The sequence below is a fragment of the Phymastichus coffea genome, unplaced genomic scaffold, assembly GCF_024137745.1.
Source record: "Phymastichus coffea isolate CEN01 unplaced genomic scaffold, Cenicafe_Pcof_1.1 PCOF00023, whole genome shotgun sequence".
NCBI lineage: Eukaryota > Metazoa > Arthropoda > Insecta > Hymenoptera > Eulophidae > Phymastichus > Phymastichus coffea.
Window position 1 is genome coordinate 3,446,222 of NW_026706834.1, and position 22,080 is coordinate 3,468,301.

A 22,080-nucleotide genomic window follows, 5' to 3' on the forward strand; every position below is an offset into this window, starting at 1 on the left:
AGTTGTTGACAATTCCAAAAGCTATAATTTGAGTCATCGCGCATTTTTTTCATTTGTTAGTTATTGTAAAAAGTCCGAAAACCCTCCGAAAATAACCATTTCTACTATATCGAATATTTATTGTAAAAACGACGTTTATCTCTGTTAAAGAAAAGCTCTTATGATTCTAAAAAAAATGAGGCGTCACACAATTATATATTTTTATTAGTTACTCACTTATCCTTATTAGTTAACTAACATAAGAGACACCCAAAGTACAGGGCTATAATTTTTTTTTTTATGAAGGTATCGAGTTGCAAAGAGCTCAATCTCTTTGTTAAAACATCAATTTTGATAAATAATTAGGGGCGAACGAAAAAATTAGTTTACAACACCTTATTTTTGACGTAAAAAAAAGTGTATTTTCTTTTCTGAATAAACAATTAGATTTGCGGCTTTCCTATGCATTATAAAAAATTCTTTCTTAAAAATATATATAGCTAAGTTGAGAACGAATATATTGAAAAAAAAAATTTTATTTTCGATCAATAGGAGCCGAGTTAAGGTTTTCTTTTGAATCGCTATTATTGTACTAATGAAAATCAACAAATCGGACTAACGGCGTTCGATTGTTAATATATTACATTTTCTTATTACGATACGAGGCTTTATATAGTTTGTTCTTTAACAATGATAATTAGGTTTTAATTCAACCATGAGAAAAGCCGGCGGCCGGGGATCATGATGGGGGGCCTCTCTCGCGTGCTTGAAAATACTGAAAGTCTACGTTCAAATAGACGTGCTCCACAAAAATCAAGCTCCTCTCGCGAACTAGTGCATTAATTTAGATCATTTTTTTTTTAATTTGGGGTAGCTTTAAAATATTTTACGAATAGTCTATTCATAATTACTGTATTTATTATTAACTATAATTTATTATTAACTATACTCATCTGGCGAGTTTGAATTAGCATTACGGTGCAATTCTAATGTCTCTATAATGGTTTAATAAAAAGCTTAATTGTTAATCGTCTGACCATAAAACCCAGGTATACAAGATTACTCACTATGAATCCTAAATAATTCCAGTGATTGAAAATACATTGTTGATACTGTTTATACTTATTTATATTTATGTATAGCAAGTAATAATTAATTACAGTTGATACATGCACTGATATAAGTGCAAAACTCTTGTAGTTGTGAGCCTGATCTTTTTCAATGCCGACCATTATTTCGACATTAAAAAAAGTCGTTTTTACAATAAATATTCGATATAGTAGAAATGGCCATTTTCATGGGATTTTCGGACTTTTTACAATAACTAACAAATGAAAATAATCGCGAAATGACTCAAATTATAGCTTTTGGAATTGTCTACAACTTTTATTTTAAACTTTTTCACGTAAAATACATACCGTGGCTTGCAGATTGAAATAACCTATTTTCGCCAACTTTGAGCCCTTTGAGCCTAAAAAAAATCTGACTCAAAATCTCGAGTTGCATTTTACAATATATAGAGTTTCTATTTGCGTTACTCCGAAGCGATTTACGTTGGCTGAATCCATCCCATAATTTTTGCACGAAACAGGCCTTTTTTGTCTTTGTTGATTGGACTATTAACACATGGAAATTGGCTGAAGAAATGTTTTTGTTCGTTAAAAAAACCTTGCAATTATTGATTTTGACATCGTAAACAATAAATTTCCTACGCTCGCGAGGTTACGCTTCTTATATGATCTTGATTTTTAATGAATTATCCTAACACATTTATGCGTACATGTGAAGTAGCGCCGTAGTTTTGATAACGCTTTTCCTAAGTTTTCCTACACATGACGGATTGTTGTTTCGCAGTGGGGAGCGAATGAAAAAACAAATCAGACTGGACTAGAGTAATTTTTTTCTAAGTTTCTGCAACTTTTACAATATGTTGGAAAATATGTTGAATATCCCTTATAAAAAATCTAGAAAATTCCTGCGTACCAAATTTTGTGTAAATCGGTTTATTTTCAAAAAACTCAATCACCAAATTGGTTTTTTAACTATATTAAGTCCGTCATTTTGAATTTTTTCGTTCAAATCAGTTTTCAAGAGACATCTCCCAGCTACAATTTAGATTAAAAAACAACCCAATTAGTTGCCAATTATTATTTCTACAAGCTCTTTTTGACGCACATTTCATCTTACTCAAATTTCTAGCCGCCGTTTTGAATTTAAAAAAAATACTACTTAGCATTTAAAAGCCTCTTACTAAATGAACATTTTGAGCCCTCATAAATCTTAATCAGTTTATTTATTTTTAGTCGCATCGGTGATCTGTATTTGAGGCGAAACGTCCTATATATAACTCATCATTAAATTCGTCTAAAACCAAAAACAAAAAAGAAACAGAAAAAAAAGAATATACAGAAATGGAGAGTCAAAAGTTTCCTAGATGCCAATTATCATTTTCTGCCGCTTAAACTACACTATTCAAAAAAAAAGTATGGTATAGAAAATTTTTCGAAGAGTATTAACAGATTTTGAAAGACGATTATTTAACTTGAAAACATTGCAGAAAGATGAATTTTTTAATCTAAAGCATAAAGATTTATTGAACCATTTTTCGATTAAGTATAATCCTGTATTAGGTCATTTTAAATTTCATGGTCATGTTTGAAAAATGAAAATTTGCAAAGTTTCGTAATACGCATGCGTAATTTTTTTTAACTATTCTAAATATTGTAACGAGGGGATAAATCTACAAAATGAGAAATTTATTTAAGAGAAAACTCCCACGATGCAGAGCAAACCGCCGCTCCGTTAACACGTATGTTAATACGTGTATTCACCTTAACGTCAGCTGACTTAACTTAGTTGTCTTCGATCAAGCGGAGTTGAACTCACCTTAAGTCACGTGCCTTGTGACACTCGATGAGTTTTAAGTGTAAGCGACTTTACTCCTAATACACTTAATCCCCTAGCTGTAATCGGATTAAAACCTAAGCCTTTTTCAATTGCTTAAACTACTAGGAAAATTATATGACGAAATCGGCGAATAAGTTTAACAGATTTTATTAACAAAAAATCACTACAGTCTTTGTCGGGCCGAAAGACTGACGCACGCGAACAGAATCTACAATTAAATAATTTTCGGTGAGAAAGAGAGAGAGAGAAGATTCAAATATTGGCGCGATCTAACGCTCGGCGCGAATACAAAAAAATTAACGCTAACACGGTTGGACAAAATACCAAATGTATTTTGTTACTTGATAATTAAGGGAGGTGCACCTACCCTGCGGTGCAATTACGGTGATCAGCCGTAATTGTTGATGTCAGTAAAAATATCAACTGCCTCTGGTCCTGGTTTATCAGCTGCGCTGCCTCGTACCGCCTATCAGCTGCAAATCTGCTGCTCCCGTAACGCTGCAATCTGTTGATCGCGTTGTTGCACTCGCGCGCGTAATTGTTCTGGATAAAAAAAACTATTACTCGGCGAGAAAACTGTGCAAACAAACTTCGGCGATATCCACTCGTATCAACAGCTGAGTTGTAACTGCTAATTCAAAAGATCGCCCGCCCCCTCTCTCTCTCAATACTTAGAACTAACTCGCGAAAATCAGAATCGCGAACGGTTCGATTAATTGAATCGACTACCGTTGCAATATAGCATCTTAAAGTACAGCTCTTTCCCTTTATTTAAGAAAATTTACCTTGTTACGATGTTTCTAGCCATTTTTACAGTTTTAAAATATTTATTCATATGTTTATTTATGAAGAAATAAATCATTCGACTTCGAGCTAAAATCTTGATTGAATAACAAACGATATTTTCACTTCTTGATATAGTTCTGAAACCCGCTATTACAGATAGCTTGTCGCATTATTTTCAACCGTTATTTTGTCATCGAATCGCTGTTCTTTGTTTCAAACGTTTCGAAATTTTAACGTAAATTTATAATTTTATGGTCTGCCCACTTAATATTATCCAATGTTTTTGTCATTGAAGGTCGATCAGAAGAATTACTATCAACAGAAATGCGGCTTCCCTTGAAATGAAATTACCACTCTTTTATGCGCGTTTTGCTCATACACTCATTCCCAAAGGCCTTCTGCATCATTTGAATAGTTTACGAGCTCGTTTTTCTCAATTGAAAGCAAAATATGATGCAAATGGGTTGATCTTGTTTCAGTCATTTTAACGAAATCTGCCTAATTCAGAAATAGCTTTGTAAACAAAGACATGCTGCGTATGACCTATATATCCGGTAGATGTTAGAAATAAACCGATAGGTCCATGAGGCTTTATTATTGACGTTCATACTCTGCAGGGATTGGTCAAATACTATGGCGCGGAGATATAAATGTAGGCTCGATACATTCCAGACAGGCCTCGTAAAAATGTCTAGAAATATTGTAGTGAGGCAATTTTTTTTTAAAGAAAGGGAAACAGTTGTACTTTAAGATGACATGATCAGAATTGTTAAAAAAATCACCAATATACATACGCACTGCGTAATTTTATGAATTTTTATTTCTATAAATTGACCTTGAATTTTAAGGTCACGTAACGCAGGATTATATTTAATCGAAAAATGGTTAAATAGATCTTAAATTAGAAACTTCAAGCTTTAATTAGAAAATATGGTTTCTCTGCGATATAATGAAGGTAAATAATCGTCTTTAAAATTCGGTAATGTTTGGTTTTTGACGATAAATTTTATATGCCATACTTTTTTTTAAGTAGTGGACTATCGCTCTTTATAAAGATAGTAAGTAAAGTCTATGTTACTTCATGATTTTAAAAAACAAATCATCATTTGAGTATTTTTTAACTGAATTAGCTTCATTAAAATAATATTTACGTTGTATTTACATGCTCGTTCCACTGAACATGGGATAAAAATAAAGAAAAACAAAACTCATTTATAATTTTGGATTGTTTTGAAAATAATTAAAAATTACAAACGTTTTTCAGTATTGATAAGTAGTGTTTTTCATGTTATAATTTTTCAAGTAACTTTTTCAATTTGCGTAAATACTTACCTTTATAGCTACAATATATTTGAATATATGTTTGAATAGTATTTAAAAGTGCTGATTTATAAAAATTATATAAAGTATTATCATGCTATTTTTTATTAAAAAGTGATTTGTAATACTTTAGATTTAGCACTGAAAGGTGCTGTTTCATATAGATATTAATTGATGATGTGCATTGACCATCTGGGATATGCAACCTTCACACCTTGAAAAAAGTGGTCCTAATATGGGACTTTTTTTTACTGCAGCTTGACACCACCCATAGTTGGTTCATTGTCATGGATTGATTTGAATCTCATTTGCTGCGCGAAGAAAAGCACACACGCAATCATGATCGTACTTTAATGCACATTCGTGAAGCTGCTCTCTACCAAATAGCTTTTTTAAGCTACTCTTACCACTAATTATAATCGTCTTATGTACGTGATAAAATGAGTGCAATTGTTCAATCTTCTACCTCTAATTTGTTAACCAATGATCGATGTGCGCTACGGATCAGCGGAAGTAAATAAATGTTGCTTGATTCATGACAGTTACATTAGTATGAAATATCATAAGTAAAAATATACAGTGTGTAGATGAAATAATGAATATCTTAAATGAAATGTTCTCTTGGACGTGGGACCTTGATAGGACGTGCTCGAAGAAGCCACAGAACCAATGGGTGACCACTATCTGAACAAAATGCTCGCTGATAACTTTGATATTCTGGAGAATTTTGTCTTCAATTCCTTAACACAACTTGAAGATCAACTGCTAGCATTTTCAACGCCAAAAGCTCCATTGCATCAAGTAATGCACCAAACACCGTGTCCAAATTTTAACATTTCGGAAGCCAGAATAATCACCATGACACCGACACCTTCGCCTTCTATATTATAAGTAGTAATATACTTTTTCTTTCTCACATGTATTTTATTTCGAACGCTTCTTCTTTTTTTACTTCATTTTGACTATTTATCTGACACCTTTCTTTTCATTTTGTTGATTACCTGCTTAATATTTTTTTTCCTATAATTTTTCAAGTGTATACTCGCCCTTTGCTTCTCTCTCTTTGTCTTTCTTTTAGAGTTCAATCATTATTTTATTAACTAAAAAAGATTTACTTATCTAATTAATTAGCAGTCGTCCATTATCATCACTAGTGAACTCATGGTTATTAAATAATGCGGTAACTTATCAGACGTTGACAGTGATGTAAGTTTTTTTGAATAAACCAGTAAGTTTTTCAATATGTAAATTGTTACTGTTATACATAATATTTTATTTATTTTAGTATTTTAGGTGTATCAATCAAGGTGCATCATTGATATCGACCTTGTGAGCTCTCGCACACCGTTTATTGACCTTATGACGCCTCAACCGCTCTTTGTCGACCTTGTTTCACAACAATTGCAGTAACTGGTTGGTGAGAAGTCAAACAAAAAAGCAAAGGTATGAAGTTTTCAATATAAATAATATTCTTATTCCTAATCGATAGTTTATTAAAAGTGTTTTTTTTATTGCAGCTTTTATTGAATGAATTGGCAGAGAAGTCGCAAATCATTTAGCAGGATCGGGTATTGTCTGAGTGTGAAAGTTGGAACTGCGCTTATTGCAATACCGGACATTGCAGTCAACAGCTGTATTAGATGAAATTTCTTTCACAGTATGGAAATTAAAGACACGTTGATAGAACCAGTGACGTTAGACATATCGTGCTTCTATTCCAGTTAAAATTACAGAATTTGAAGCAGAAGTGCATGTCTATTAGTCAGTCTACTTCTTTAAGTACCATCAGCAAAAAACGGCTGACATTCATGGATAACAATGACACACTCATCGGTGGACCTCGCTATAAAATAGCGAGATTCATTCGTACAGTTGACGACGACGGCAATGACGATGAAGACTACAATATGTAGAATAAAATGTATTTATATCGTTAAAAAATATACAGAAATAAAAAAAATATTTATTACTTAACCTCTGTCTATCTTAATTGTTTTAGAGCATAAAGGTTAGATCACGCCTGATCTGAGAGTGCTGACCTTAAAAATGCACAGTCAGATGATGCATGATCTAAAAGTGTTAATCTTATAATGCAACGGATTAGAACAAGTCTGATCTGAAAGTATTTAAAAATCACATGGACTTCAGATCACACATGATGTAATAGAAATGAGGAAGGGGAAGGGCGGCAGAGAGGTATTGATTTTAAAATACACAAGGTCAGATCATACCTCATCTTAAAACGTATAAGGTTCTTTTTACTAAGCTGATAATGCTGATCTTAAATCGTACGAGCTTCATCTGACTGTGCTGATATCCCCCTGAGTTAAGGTCTCCCTTGTTAACCTACTCTGTCGTTCTATAAACGTCTATATACCTTGTTATAAATTAAGATACAACTATTTTTTATTAAATAATAAGCTAATTTTGTATTATAATAAATTACTTGTGATCTTATTTTATAACTGAAAATAGCATTATTTCAACAATTTCTATATTTTTCAACAATTTTTGTAACTGAGAGATCCTATATCAGCCTTTTGTCAGCTATCTTTGAATTGTGGTAGACGTAAATGTCAGCCAAATTGTTCTCTCAAATCTCCGATGGTCCTTTTTGTAAATTTGATTAGAATTGTTTGAAAATGGATTGAAGTATTTATTTATCTGGTTATTGTGAGTTTCTGATAAATGGCGAAAACTTTATTTATGTCAGATCGATGTATCGTTTAATCGATTGTTTTCGATTAAAGTCTATATATGTAGTAAAATTATATGGATATGTTCTTACTTACCTTATATCTTGAACTGAATTACTCCATTTTTTCAATATTTACAACTCAGTCTAAAATTAATATCAATATTCGTCTTGTTTTGAAAGTTACCACAAATCAAAATTGATTTATTCTATAATTTCTTGAACCATCTATTTATATCGTGTGACGGTAAACGTCTTATTAGCGCTAACAGCCCAACCATACGGCTGCCTGTGAGGGCAGCACCTACCGGTTGAGGCAAATGTAATGAGGGAATTTGGCACGCAACGGGACGGAACACGCGCGTATAAAAATTAACCAGTCGAAAATTAGAACCCGCACAATCAGCTGCAGCAGATATTAGTTTGAGTTTTCTCGAGTTTTTCTTGGAGTGCTAAGCCGAGTCAACTGAATACATCGAGAGAAGCGGTGCCTGTGCCAGACCAGATCGAGTGTATGCTAGTGTGCGTGAGTGAAGGGTTTCGCCATCGAGGGCGAAACCAAAAACGCGAGATACCTCGTGACAAAGACAGGTTTTCCCCAAAATTAGAGTGCGAACTTTCTCTCTCGTTCACCGTGCGACTGCTAATAAGGTAAGCTGGCCAGCTTAATTTCGCGATTGCTATAATTGCTATTAACTAATCTTTCGTATTCCATAAGAATCGTCCATGTATTAACTCGGCGAATAAAGAGCGGCGAGCGATCCGACACTGCCTGTTATTGTCGCGCGCGAGCTTTGTAAACATAAACACGCGGGCCGAAAACATTGTAGAAATAAGAGGTAATAAACGATCTCACATGTGATATTGACCGTAATTCTGATATTATTATTTCGTGTTAGTAGAAAGTTGGTTGACTGATACCCGTTCCCTCCTGCTCTCCGATTTTTAAATTTGAACGTTTAGGTAATCCCGCGCGCTCTTCGATGCGATCGCGCGCATAATTAAATAAACGGATATCAACCCCGTTACATGGCGCCCAACCTAGAAGAACTTACAGTGTTTATGATTGTTCAAAACGCCGGTTCTAAACATTGACCTTGCGCTCAGTCAACCAGCGACTTAGGTAGCAATCAAAGTGTTGTTGTGCACACTTTGAATTAAAAGCCACATAGTAAACATCGCCTCTCTGTTAGTTAGCTTTCGAAGGCCCGCCGCGACAATAATTTGTAAACAGTCGTTGTAAGCGCGTGCGAGTGCGACCGAACGACTCTTTAGCCAAAGCGTAAACACCAATAGGTTTTGAAAGTTGCCGCAAATCAATAATATTGTACCCGTTGGCCCGGAGAAAACTAACACCGACAAAATTCAAACAAAAGAAACTCAAATTGATAGTTTTATTTTATATAGTGTTGTCTTAACGTAAATGTATTTTTTTCGAATATTGCTAGCTGCGGTTATTGGTGACTACGCATATAGACGCTCGTTATAATATTGTAACGGAGAGTTCCGGCCGTACCCGTCTGGGCTGCTCGCGACCGTCCGCACAAATTATTTATTCGGAGATTCGGGAAGCAAAAGACGTTCCCACGACTGAATAACGCGTCGAGCATAAACACGTTAAACGCACAGATTCGGAGTCGGGATGAGGAGTGATACAGCGGCGAATAAACACCACAGCGGATTAATACGCTAGTCTTTAATTGTCAACAAACGATTACAATACGGCAACCTCGGACTTACACACTACGGGCGGTACAATAACAAGCGCGAACGCGAAGGTGAATCGGTGGCCGGTCAGCCGGCCGATTCCCTTATAAAAACTAGATATTATAACAAATGCCCGACAATCACTTTTCGCTGATAGGCTATCAACGGGTAGCCAGCAGGTCTGCTGTGCTACCAGCCATAGACTGACGCCCAAACATGCAAGAGAGAGAGAATCAAGAGAAAAATACGGCACCGACCTCGACCTTTAGCCTCTCTGACGGCTAGAGCGCTCTTCAGTGTGACGTCACTGGTGTGCTCCTCGCTGACCGTCTCGCTGATACTTGTTGTCGTCGCTATTTATGTTCTCACTCGTCCCCTCGCCTGCTCCACAATATAGCTGTCTCAATCCGTATCACCCAGCAATTGCTGTTGCCGTTGTTTCTGCCGCCTCCTCGTTTCTCGGTGCTGCAGCACGTCAAATTCCCCGCGCGCTCACCCGCGCACCTCGCCGGTTACCCACACGCACCGGTGCCGGGTATCTTTCGGGACACGGCTGGGCGCGACCCAGCTCCACGCTCTATCACTCGTCCGCGCACCGGGCGTGTCTCCGAAACGAACAAACGTCGGCGAGGTCGCGAGGCCAACTCGAAAAAACCGTGACCTTTCGGTTTATCCGCGCGCGCGACTTTCTCTGCTCATTGCTTAGCAGAGACTCTCTAATTTTCCGCGGCGATCCGCAATTCGAGCGCTTTCTCTCTCTCTCTCTCTCTCTTTCTCTCTTCTTCTGCGCCATCTGCGTCGCTCCAGTCGTCAGCTCAGCCCGTGTTCAGCACCTCGCAAACAAAAGGTCCAAGCATGAGTGTGTGTGCCAAATGTACACACTCTCAGCCTGGCGCGGCGCACGGACATTTGCGAGAGCTAAACGGACGAGATCGGCCTAGCCGAGATTCTCCGTCACAATATTTTAGATACTAACCTACACAGCCGCGCTAATAAACAGTTAGTGCGCCTGATAGGTAAGATCATTATATTGCGCAATAGCGAGCAAAGAGTCTTTCGGTAAACACAACGTTAAATGCCATTTGTTGAGCCTATTGTCGGCCAGTAAAGTCTAAATTTTTGCGCGTTTGTTTGTAAATATTAAATATAGCACTCGCACTAGCATCATCCGTAAAACAAGCGTGTAAATCTGTAAAAAATAGTGGCGACATGACTAACAGATGACAATGGACTGCACTCAAAAAGAGGTCGAAGACTAGGTGTTGACGCTCCAAGGCGAGGAAATAAACGAATACCTCGAACATTTGGAGCTCAAGACAAGCGAGAATAAGCTCTCGAGAGCTGGGCGACTGCAAAATTTGTTGTTAGGTAACTACTCTGCAGCGGATTTCGTGGAAGTCGACAACCAATACAGCAGTCCAGCAAGAAGAGCAGCCCTACGCTCGGAGCTCATAGTATCCATATGCGCGGAACACACAGCATCCGAACAAGAAGGTGAACACCCGCTAGCCCAGCTAATGCAAAGTGCAGAGGTGATATCGCGGATTCAGGAAACAGCGATAAATGTCACAAACGCACTGGACGACGGCGACAGTACTAGCAGTATTAAGTATATTACTATAACGGCTAATGATGATAGCCAGTTTCAACTCCCGCTGGCATTTGCGGTAATGATCCAAGACCTCATTTTCCGGTCCAGAGAAAATGAGAAGAATCTCGAGCTGCTGGACTCGTTAAGAGTAAACGTGTCGAGTCTAACGAAAGTATTAGACCAGATATACAACAACTGCAGCAATGTTAAGAGCCAACTGGACGACCTATCTGCCAGAATGAGCGCATTGGAAAATGCCAAAAACAGGAATGTACAACAAGATAATGCGAATAATTCTAGCGAAATGCGACAACAAGAAAACATGCGTAGGAGCATCGTATTCCGAGATACCTTTACCTATCATTACAACACCAGGTTACCTCACAGTACTCCAGCTGGACCCGGACAGAGGCCCACGGGGGCCACCGGCAGGATCCCCCGCCGGACGCTCCCTTTCGGAGAGGGTGGATAGCATCAACTCAGTGGAGATAATGCTGAAGTGAATAATCACCCACCGAGCACGTGGTCATCTCAGCAGACAACAAACCCTCGGTCGACTACAAGGGATGTTGGTCGCATTGTCCGAGGATGGAAACTGAAGTATTCAGGAGAGGGCAATGCGAGTATTGACACCTTCCTGTCTAGGCTGGATAACTTAAGGAACGGCGCGGAACTCACGGAAGACGAGATGCTCCTAACGGTATCGGAGCTACTCGTCGGTTCCGCCCTCACCTGGTACGAAGCGATGAAGGAGGAATGGCTCTCCTACGCCGAATTCGAGATGGACGCAAGGGAATGGTTTGGGACCAGTGTGCAGCAGCAACAGCGCCTGATGAGGGAAATTCAGAGCCGATATCAGGGCCCCGACGAACCCGTGAACGTTTACATCGCCAAAATGATGGGCCTGATAAAGCGGCTAAACCCCCAAATGACGCCTGATTGCCAACTGGACCTGCTGCACGCCAACCTTCTCTCGGACATTCAGGGCCAGGTGCGGAGATTCTAAGCGATCTCCATACGAACTTTGAATGCGCTGGCCACGGCGGCACAGAACAGCCTGCACCAGAGAAAGGCAGAACGGGTGGTACTTGATCCACAATCAACTCTGTACCCGGAGTTAGCGTACCACCCTCGTACCGATGGAAGCAAGGGCCGCAAGGGCAAGGTGGCATCAATGTCCAGTGATAAGCCGGAGATCAGCGACAGGTTGGACCGTATGGAGAAAGTGCTCGAGAAGGTAACGCATCAGATCGTCTACACATCGACGCCCTCGGGGGCGATACCTAGTCCGAGACTAGCGGCAGTTGATGGCAAAAAGAAGGCTCCACCCGCCGATCTGCTGAGCCGAGTGTGCTATTATCTCTCATGGAGATATCTGAAGGGATGAAGCACAACCTCGTTGGAAAAAACTTGACCTCGGAAGACCACACTATGAAGCCGGAAGCTCCTCAAAGACGGGAGAGAGACTTCTCCAAGCCACTCAAGTGCATCGAGTGCGGATTACTGGGGTACAGCAAAAAGTACTGTCCACAATGCAACAAGGGAAACGAGAAAATTAGTGGTTAGGTGGGGTTGACCCCATTCCTTCATCCCCTAAAATAAACTCCGGAAACGAGATCTCGCGGCCTTCGCCAACACAGTCAGCCTTAGTAGCGAGCGTGTCGAGCGACGAGAGCGAGAACTCCCCTGGTGGCGCCAATGATGAACGTGGCGGTAAAGTGAACACGGAGAGAGACGCTATTGACGTTAGTAAAGCCCAAGACCCTAGACCGGCCAAGGTGGTGGCGAATGGATCGCGCACGCCCTAGGGGGATCGGGTAATGGCAGGTAAACCGTCAAAGAATACCCCCATGGAAACTCCGATCGTCCGAACCAAGGTGGTTCGAACGACAAGTGGCATCACTTTACCACGTGAGAGCACAGTGGCTAGCGTTATGGTGTGCAAAGAGCAAGGCTGTGGAGCCGCCGAATCTGTTTCGCAATATTCCCCGGACCAGGAAACGCGCTGGTGGCTGCCGGTGAAAATAGGAGACTTCCAGATACGGGCTCTCTATGATCCGGGAGCTTCCACCCAGCAATGGATAGTAATGCTTTGCAGATAGCGTCTGCAGATGCTAGGCATCAAGTTGGATACCACCCACGCGGTTACGGCAGGACTACCAGATGGTCATAAGTTAACGATCGTTAGTCACGCCATGTTGCCGTTCACCGTGGGGAATATGACAATGCCGACGAGGGTAGCTATCCTCCCAACCCTCGTCGATGAATATATCCTAGGAGTTAATTTTGTTAGACTGTTTAGAGCGGTACTTGACCCCGACGATAATACGTTGCTTGTCAAGAAATCACAAACCAAGATGAAGCTAGGGGTAGCTAGCTTGGAGGCTTGTCCTAGATGAGCTACGATCGGAATAGCCGAGGTGACAGCCTCTCAACAGGCGATATTGCAGGGGACCATCGGCGAGGCCTTATCGCAGGCCTCTATGGGATTGGGATGTGCGGAAAGAGTTAACAGAACTCTAAAGACGATGATAACCTCGTACCTACGCGGAAATCACAAGGAATGGAACCGAGTGTTACCTGAATTAGCGTTCGCGCTGAACACTGCCGTCCACAGTTACACGGGAACCAGCCCTGCCATGCTTAACAACGGTAGCCAGCCGGAAGCCCTGAAAACCCTTCGGAGACAAATGGACGAGCTTGCGGCCTGAGAGGAAGATTTGCTTCGAATCGGACAATGGGACGCAAATATGAAGAATAACCGATTCGTTATTCAGCAAGCTCGTGAAAGCGCTTCGGACGAGTCCCTGAGGCAGACGAGATATTATAACGCCAAGCACAGGTCCCCCGGATTAAAGGAAAGGGACTAGGTATGGAAGAAAAATCGCATACTGTCCAGTGCGACGCAGGGCGTTTCCGCAAAGTTAGCGCCAAAATTCGTAGGTCCCTTTATTGTCACGAAAGTACTCGGAATCAACTCGTATCACCCGGCCTGGAAGAGGTCACAGAATTGGTCCACGCCAAAGACCTCAAACCCTACTATGGACAGGAGGATACCTCGCCAGAAGATGAAATCCGAGGACGAGATGACGACGATACACCTACCACCAAGGGAACAGAGGCGATGTACATCCCGCCTACTGCGAGCGATGCGACAACACGCGGAAACGGGTGCGCCGTTACTACGGATAACACATCCCGGAATGATAACGCGACAACTTCGAGTCAACCTCATAACGCCTTTGTGACAGGGTTATAGCGATGTCCGCTAGCCTTGTGTGCGGCACTCTCCTCGCGTGAACGCAGCGACCAAGTGTACGCTATATAGTGACTACATACTTGTGTCGTTGCAGGATCTGGAGAGAGGAGCGCGACGATGGGCGAGGTGTTGCCGTGAGTGCGAGTGAGAGCGAGAAGAGCGAGAGAGAGAGAGAGAGAGCGATTTTGACTGATTTTTGACGGCGAGAGAAGTGGAAGCGCGGCGGCGTGAGGCTTAGAAATTAAGAGAGAGGAAGGGGAGTTAGGCGCGAGCTCTCAAGTAATTAGGGCTGCCTAGGGAGAAGACTGGACGAGACGATATTTGGGCCGGAAGGGAACGACTGTCGGCGGTGCAACTGCCACGATTGTCAGGGAGCAAGTCGTTCGAGGGAGAGCCAGTACACGCAGCGACCATTCGCCGTCTACGAGGCAAAGGCCGTGCTACGGCCCTTCCTGCAGCAGCTTCCATCGTCGCCAGGGCGCCGTTTCCTGCGGGACTACGCTTTCGCCGGCGTCGCCTCTCTGTCGACGGACCATCGGCATCCGGTAAGTCCAAAGCCAGTTTATCTCTCTCGCGCCAGCTCTCGCTCGATTACGGGCATTATCGTATTTTGATTTTATCGCGCACGCTGAGCGATCTCGCTCGCGTGATCCCGCGAACTCTGGTCGCGGAAAGGTTGAGCGAGCACGCTCGCCGCGGCGAAGTTAATCTTGTAGTGATATTTGTGAAAAGGCGTCAATAAATGAGATCGCCATATGTAATATAATTGAATTAAAGTGTCCGATTCTTTGTATCAACCTCCCCCAACCAGAGCGAACTTCGGCCTCTGAAACTCAGCGCCGGCTTTCTTTACCGAGAAAGAACCCAGAAAAATTAGCAGAGACCAGCCCAAGGCGCACGGAGGCTGACCACTCTTGCACCTTTCCGATCCTTCCGATAAGATTCTGATAACTGCCCCTCCAACTAATGCAGCAAAGCGCCCACGAGGGAAACCTCGCAAGAACGCGTTAACCACCCAAACTACACCGTATCGACAGAATCCCCATATCTCCCCTCCCATCGTCGGGAAAAGGATGAGGGGTAGACCACCGAGAACACCGATCGTGGATGCATGAGGCCCTGCGAACGAAGGACCTGGGAGACCGACGCAAAGGACCCCACCTTTAACCCCGGCGACGAAGGCCCTGGGCCACCGAACAGGCGCCTACCTTCGATTCCCGTGGAAAGGGTTATCGTTACAGACGCGTGGGATTGTTACAGGATGAAGATCACCTTCGAGCAGATCGAAGAAGCGGCAGCAGCCCTCATTAGGCTGGACCTGGGTCCCGCCGTCGAGGGAGTCGAGCTCACGCGAGCTCGTCATCCGTGATTATCGAAGAGGTCACAGGCGAAGAGTCCCTGCGCCCCTCAACAGTGCATCGCGTCGTGCGCGAGGAGTCGACGCCACTACCCAGAGCACCAGCGGGAGCAATCCCCAGGAAAGCCCCACCAACTTCCACGGTCACACAGACGGAGGGAGCCTTCGCCGATGCGACCTAGCGCCCCAGATTCACTAGTCAGGCATCCCCGCCTGGCGAACGAACCTGCGAGGAAATAGTGGAGGGCTTGAGGGAGGTCGAACATGGATGGACCACCCTCAATGCTCTCCAATGAGCCGTGTACGCATCGTACTCCGCGTACACGGCTGCGGGACGCCGCCCCAGTGATATGGAGTACTGGAGCAAAGTGGTGTCCCGCCGGCGCCAGTTCGCACAGGCGCTGAAGGAGTTCCAGCGCCGTCACCGCCAGGCCCCCGAGGGCCTGTTCGGTGACGCGCCTGTTTGCCCCATCCGGCCTCCAGCTACCGGAGTCAGACTAGCGATTCCGGAGGCCAGGTTGGAGGCTGCGACGATATGCGGGGTAAGCCTCGTGGTAAATGTGGACGGTAGTAACGGGGGTCAAGCAACGGGACCCATCCATATAAATCTTGTGGTGAGGTCCACGGGTGAGGCTCCCACGGTTGAAAGGCCGCTGTGGTCCGCCCCGAACCTTGCGGGACGGGTTGCCGCTGACCCCCAGGGAGCGAGGCCTTCCTTGTGGCACCCTCTCCCGCGCACAGTGGGAAGGGTGCAACGTATGCCACTACCACGGGGTGACCCGCACGGATCGTTGTCTCCGTGTTCAACAGCACATCGACCTGGTCTAGGAGAGGCTGGGATGGGAGGCACGCGGGCGCCCCTCGTTGGACGCAGAAAGACGGGAGATATCCCAGTGACCAGCCAGGTTAAAGATCCCTGCCCCCGTGGGCAGGGCCACACCCACACCAAAGTCCAATAAAAACGAAATATCACAGAGAACATGACCTTTTGTTATCTTTTACCCTCTTAACCTCCAAAAGAATAGCGCTAATAATTCTATCGTCGAGGACCCCATTGGTCCAGACTGAAAGATGGCTGTGACGGTAAACGTCTTATTAGCGCTAAGATCCCAACCATGCGGCTGCCTGCGAGGGCAGCACCTACTGGTTGAGGCAAATGTAATGAGGGAATTCGGCACGCGAGGGGACGGAACGCGCGCGTATGAAAATGAACCTGTCGAAGATTAGAACCCGCACACTCAGCTGCAGCAGATATTAATTCGAGTTTTCCCGAGTTTTTCTTGGAGTGCTAAGCCGAGTCAACTAAATACATCGAGAGAAGCGGTGTCTGAGCCAGACCAGATCGAGTGTATGCTAGTGTGCGTGAGTGAAGGGTTTCGCCATCGAGGGCGAAACCAAAAACGCGAGATACCTCATGACAAAGACCGGTTTTCGCCAAAATTAGAGTGCGAACTTTCTCTCTCGTTCACCGTGCGACTGCTAATCAGGTAATCTGGCCAGCTTAATTTCGCGATTGCTATAATTGCTATTAACTAATCTTTCGTATTCCATAAGAAGCGTGCATGTATTAACTCGGCGAATAAAGAGCGGCGAGCGTTCCGACACTGCCTGTTATTGTCGTGCGCGCGCTTTGTAAACATAAACACGCGGGCCGAAAACAATGTAGAAATAAGAGGTAATAAACGATCTCGCATGTGATATTGACCGTAATTCTGATATTATTATTTCGTGTTAGCAGAAAGTTGGTTGACTGACACCCGTTCCCTCCTGCTCTCCGATTTTCGAATTTAAACGTTTAGGTAATCCTGCGCGCTCTTCGATACGATCGCGCGCATAATTCAATAAAAGGATATCAACCCCGTTTCAATCGATAGTATTTCTTTAACTGATTAGCCTGAATAGTATACATGAACTAATACAAATTAGAAAAATATGATTTGTTTTTACTATTACTAAAATAAATATTTATTCTCGATAATTTGATAATTGGTTTATGTATCGTTTAATATTGAAAATTAGGTCAGGCGCTATGCACCCACTGTCGAGAACATACACACCGAGCCAAGATGTTTTCATCTCATGATGTTGTACACATGAGTAAGTGCAATAAGGATACCCAGCGACGTTGCCCAAATCATGGAGAGCAGTATATAATGTTTAGTCAAAGCACTAAGCAGATGTTATGTGCGATATGCTTCCGTGAAACACCTTCAGATGCTAGACTTCACTGCATGGATATCGAAACCGCCTGGCAACTGGTTTCCAAAAAGATGGAACGTGCCATTACTTCTATTTGCGAACTACAGACAAACGTGCACGATGGACTTCTAGATCTTAAATCACAAGTAGATGATCTTAAATGTGGTCTGGAAGAGGAAAAACGTATCCTCAACGTTTACTATCAGGTATGTCGGACATGTAAGCTGCATTATTGATTATTTGTATATTTACAACTTTTATGTATTGTAAGTTTTTAAGAAAAACTAATATATATGTGTGGTTTCTTATTTGTTTGCTTAGAGTGTTCAAGAAACAATGAGTCAAACGTATTCAGTAATATTAGCTGAACTTCAACGAGAATTCGATACAAAGGATCGCATTATAAAAACAAACCTCCTTGCGTTAGGCAGTGCTTTGCCTGTACTCCAAATGCACGTTGGCTTGTGCACAGCTTTTACTAGTGCGGCTGGTAAACATCAATTTCTTGAACTTGCATACCCTATGCTAGAGCGTCTTAGTCGCGTTGCTCAACTTGGGCATATACCACGTTCATCTTTTATTACTAACAATTTTAAGGTTCACTACAAAAGTGAGTTTTTACGAGCACTTCAACCACTCATGAATATACCTGTACAACCTCAAACAGCAAAAGATGCTTTCTATGACCAACATTACCAACAACGTTATTTAGACATTCAATCCTTGCAGGTAAATATAATATATAAATTATGAATACAAAACTAGTGAATTTTGTTAAATGTTATTAATTATGAAAAATTATACCGATAATATATACTGCCCGTCAATCAATTTTGTCATAACAACACCAAAATCAGGCAAACTTAAAAGTTTTGTATCTCAATCGGAAATTATCATATAAAAAAAACCGAAACGCGATTTGAAGATTCTTGTAATAACTTTCATATAATACACACAAAAAGTTGAAAAATTCAAAACTACGTTTTTTTACGATAAAAAACAGATTAAAAGAATGTTCGATTGTTTTTTACCTCGATTCAAATCAATGTCAGTTTAGAACTAGTAATAGGCCAAATATACCAACAGAGATCAAAAGCTAGTACCTTCCCATTTACGAAGACCATCCGCAGATTTTCATGTGACCATTTTTACTGGAATAACAGTCATTTTTGTAAAAAACAATCTTTTCTTAAATCTATCATTACCTCTAGTTCTATTGGTTTTAGAAAAAAATGTCATTAGAAAAAAAATTTTTTTTTATGCCTCAAAATATGGAAATGGAGTCAAACTAAAGAAATAGAATAAATTCTTTTTTACTCGATTACTCTACTTTTATCTCTCTCTGTAAATTTGCTGCATGCATTGTTTGGTTATATGATTATTTATTTCTAAATTACACAGGCTAACAAAAAAAAAGATGACTGTACTTTTAACCAAACATACTTTTTCTTATGTATTTTTCGACACTGAATCCGAATTGCAATAAAAAAATAGCCTTTCCTCTCATATTTTGAAATTTATGACGAAAAACCTCATTTTTTGAGATGTTTTGAGGGTTTTTCGAAATTAAAAATTAAAAAGAGTGAAAATAAAATTATTTTGACTAAAGAATTGAAATCTACGGGAAAAAATACATTGAAAACTGTTTTGAATATATTTTTGACTATTTTTCAACCTCTGATATTGAATTGAAATTACTAAAAAACCGGAAAAAGCCGAAATTCGTGCTAAATTTGAGTAAAAATCGATTGAAATTTGATTCTGTCACTTCAAAACAATGAGTAAGCATTATAAATGGTATATTGGGGGTTTTCGAGGTTGATGATCATAAATTTGACGTCAGATTTTTTAAAAGATCACTTTCAGGAGACGTTAACTAGTAAGATATGGGATAAATTTAATGATTTTCTTGAAAATCTTTGTTTTAAACCTATTTTAACGGTTTTTCATTATGTGATATATGAAAACAAGACTAACTTGGAATGTTAGGTGTAAATTAGGCTTGAAATTGATCATCAGTTACAGAGACCGAGTGCGGTAATTTTAGTTATTTTTAAGACATTGTGTTACTAATGTAACGGTGAATCACAGTCGTCCTTCTGCAGGTGGCTCGCGACTGCCCGTACAAATTATTTATTGAGTAATCGGGAAGCAAGAGTCGTTCCCACGACTGAATAACGCGCCGAGCGCACGCGTTAATCGTACATGGATTGTCTAACACGGGATCAGGAGTGATTTCGGGTATAGTGATTGTTTTGTTTTGAAGTTTCCCCTAAAATGCCGCAGTTGGCATTCCAGCAATATTTTATCAGAAGTTTAAATATAGTTTGAGTTAAAATAGAATCGCTTGTGAATTGACCTTTACGTTTCCCTTTTTTTATTTAAGAGTTTGACACTGGTATAATAAAAAACACGTTATGGGAAAAAAGCCTTTCGGCATAAAACAACCCAATTTATTGAAACTTGACAAATTGAATAAAAGTGAGAAGATTGAAAACAATAAATTTCGACGCAGCACAAAGTGAGACACGCACAAGTTGTCGAAAATAATTTTCGCATAAGAAATGATCACGTGATCACGCGAACTTTACGCGCGCACGCACGCGGAGGAATTTCCACACACACACACACACACACACACACACACAGACACATACACACACACACACACACACACACACACACACACACTTGATTGATGATATCGGAGAGTTTCGGATAGTAGGTAGTAAAAGATAGACGAAATGATATTAGCTTGATATCGATGATATCATACAAATAGGTAGTAATAGATAAGTAAGATGAAATTAGCTTGATATCGATGATATCATACAAATAGATAGTAATAGAAAAGTAAGATGAAATTAACGTGATATCGATGATATCATACAAATGGATTATAGTAAGTAAGATCGTAGATAACTATATGTAATCACCGCGTTACAAGGGCCACTAATTCGTTGTTGTCATAGGTTGAATACGGTAAAATATTTGCGCAATACGTTGTTTTGCGTCTTTGGTATTGTTTTTTGTTGTCAATTTTACTTGTAACGATTGTAATGATATGTTATCAGGTTATATTGATTTTCACGGATAATCGCATGTAAAATTCGCGATAGCTCTGCGCACACAATGGCCGCTTGAGCTGTACTGGCAACGGCCGTAAATGTCAAACCGGCGCGAACTTGCAGAGAAACGGCGGCAGCCCGCTCAGTTGGTGGCGCCATCTCCCGCGGTTCTCTCCCAAGTTCGGCCATCGCGCACATACATACATACACACATGTGACGACGGAACAGAGATTATAGACAAATTTTAAATAACAATAATTAAAATTACAACAACGAAAGAAACAAAGTAACTGAATTTATCCACGAATAAAATAATCGAATTTGCCAAAATAAATGAAATACAAAATAATAAGAGAACAAAATAATACCGCCATTACAATCAAATGCAAATAAAAGCACGCCGCGGATCGGCTACAGGGTTGCTCACCGAACCGTTGTTTACCCGATCAAGGAGAAAATATGTAGAGAAGAACACATCAGCATACAAACTAAGAAAAAAAAAACAAATCGCTCGAGCAAATTCTATGCGTAACCTTGCAGCCGGCAGAGCTGCCGAGCCGCGTATTATTTACTCGACGCCTCGGACAGAAATAGAGAGAGAAAGAGAGAAAACACCGCACCGACCTTGCCGCACGTTGATTCCGTGTATCACTCTGTTCGTTCTTGTCTTCGTTGAGGAGAAAATTCTGTAGCAAACAAAGAGATTCCTTTACAATCGCTCTCGTACTCTTGAATCTTGGTTGATTGGGACTCGGCGATGTTGTTGATTTTGTTACTGTTGTTTCCGTTGTTAGCGCTGTTAGTATTACTGTTGTTGCTTTGGTTGTTTGTGTTGTTATGTTGTTGTAGTGTCATAGTTGTAGCCTCTGAGTATGTGTGTGTATGTGAACTGGAGATCGTCGAACGTGTGTGTGTGTAGACCGCATCGAATCTCGTCCCCCGAGATGAATTGGCGAGAAGATCGCACTCACCGTGGCACACAAAAATGGCCGCACGCGCGCACACGCCCGTGTCATCTCACCAGTCGCCCACGTGCACGCATGCCGGCCTCGCTACACTCGCGGAAAACACAAAAATAAACTGTCACTCCGCGCACAGGGCATGTATCCTGGAAAAGTCTTCGGCGAGGGCGCGGGAACTCAGAAGACACAAAATGCAGGCGAAAACGATGAAAAGGTGTGCGCGCGGCGGTCCGTTCGGCTACCAAACAG

At 41.5% G+C, this 22,080-nt stretch overlaps 1 protein-coding gene across 3 annotated transcripts in view; it reads left to right on the top strand.

Moving 5' to 3' along the window:
* The window catches only part of LOC131675478 (RING finger protein 207-like), a 563,120-nt gene that overhangs the window by 319,914 nt on the left and 221,126 nt on the right, over positions 1-22,080 (top strand). For all 3 annotated transcript variants that reach the window (XM_058954473.1, XM_058954472.1, XM_058954474.1), the window contains exons 4-5: positions 17,621-18,006; positions 18,122-18,529. In XM_058954473.1, the coding sequence (XP_058810456.1) occupies positions 17,621-18,006; positions 18,122-18,529 (794 nt within the window). The remainder of the gene's footprint in view (positions 1-17,620; positions 18,007-18,121; positions 18,530-22,080) is intronic.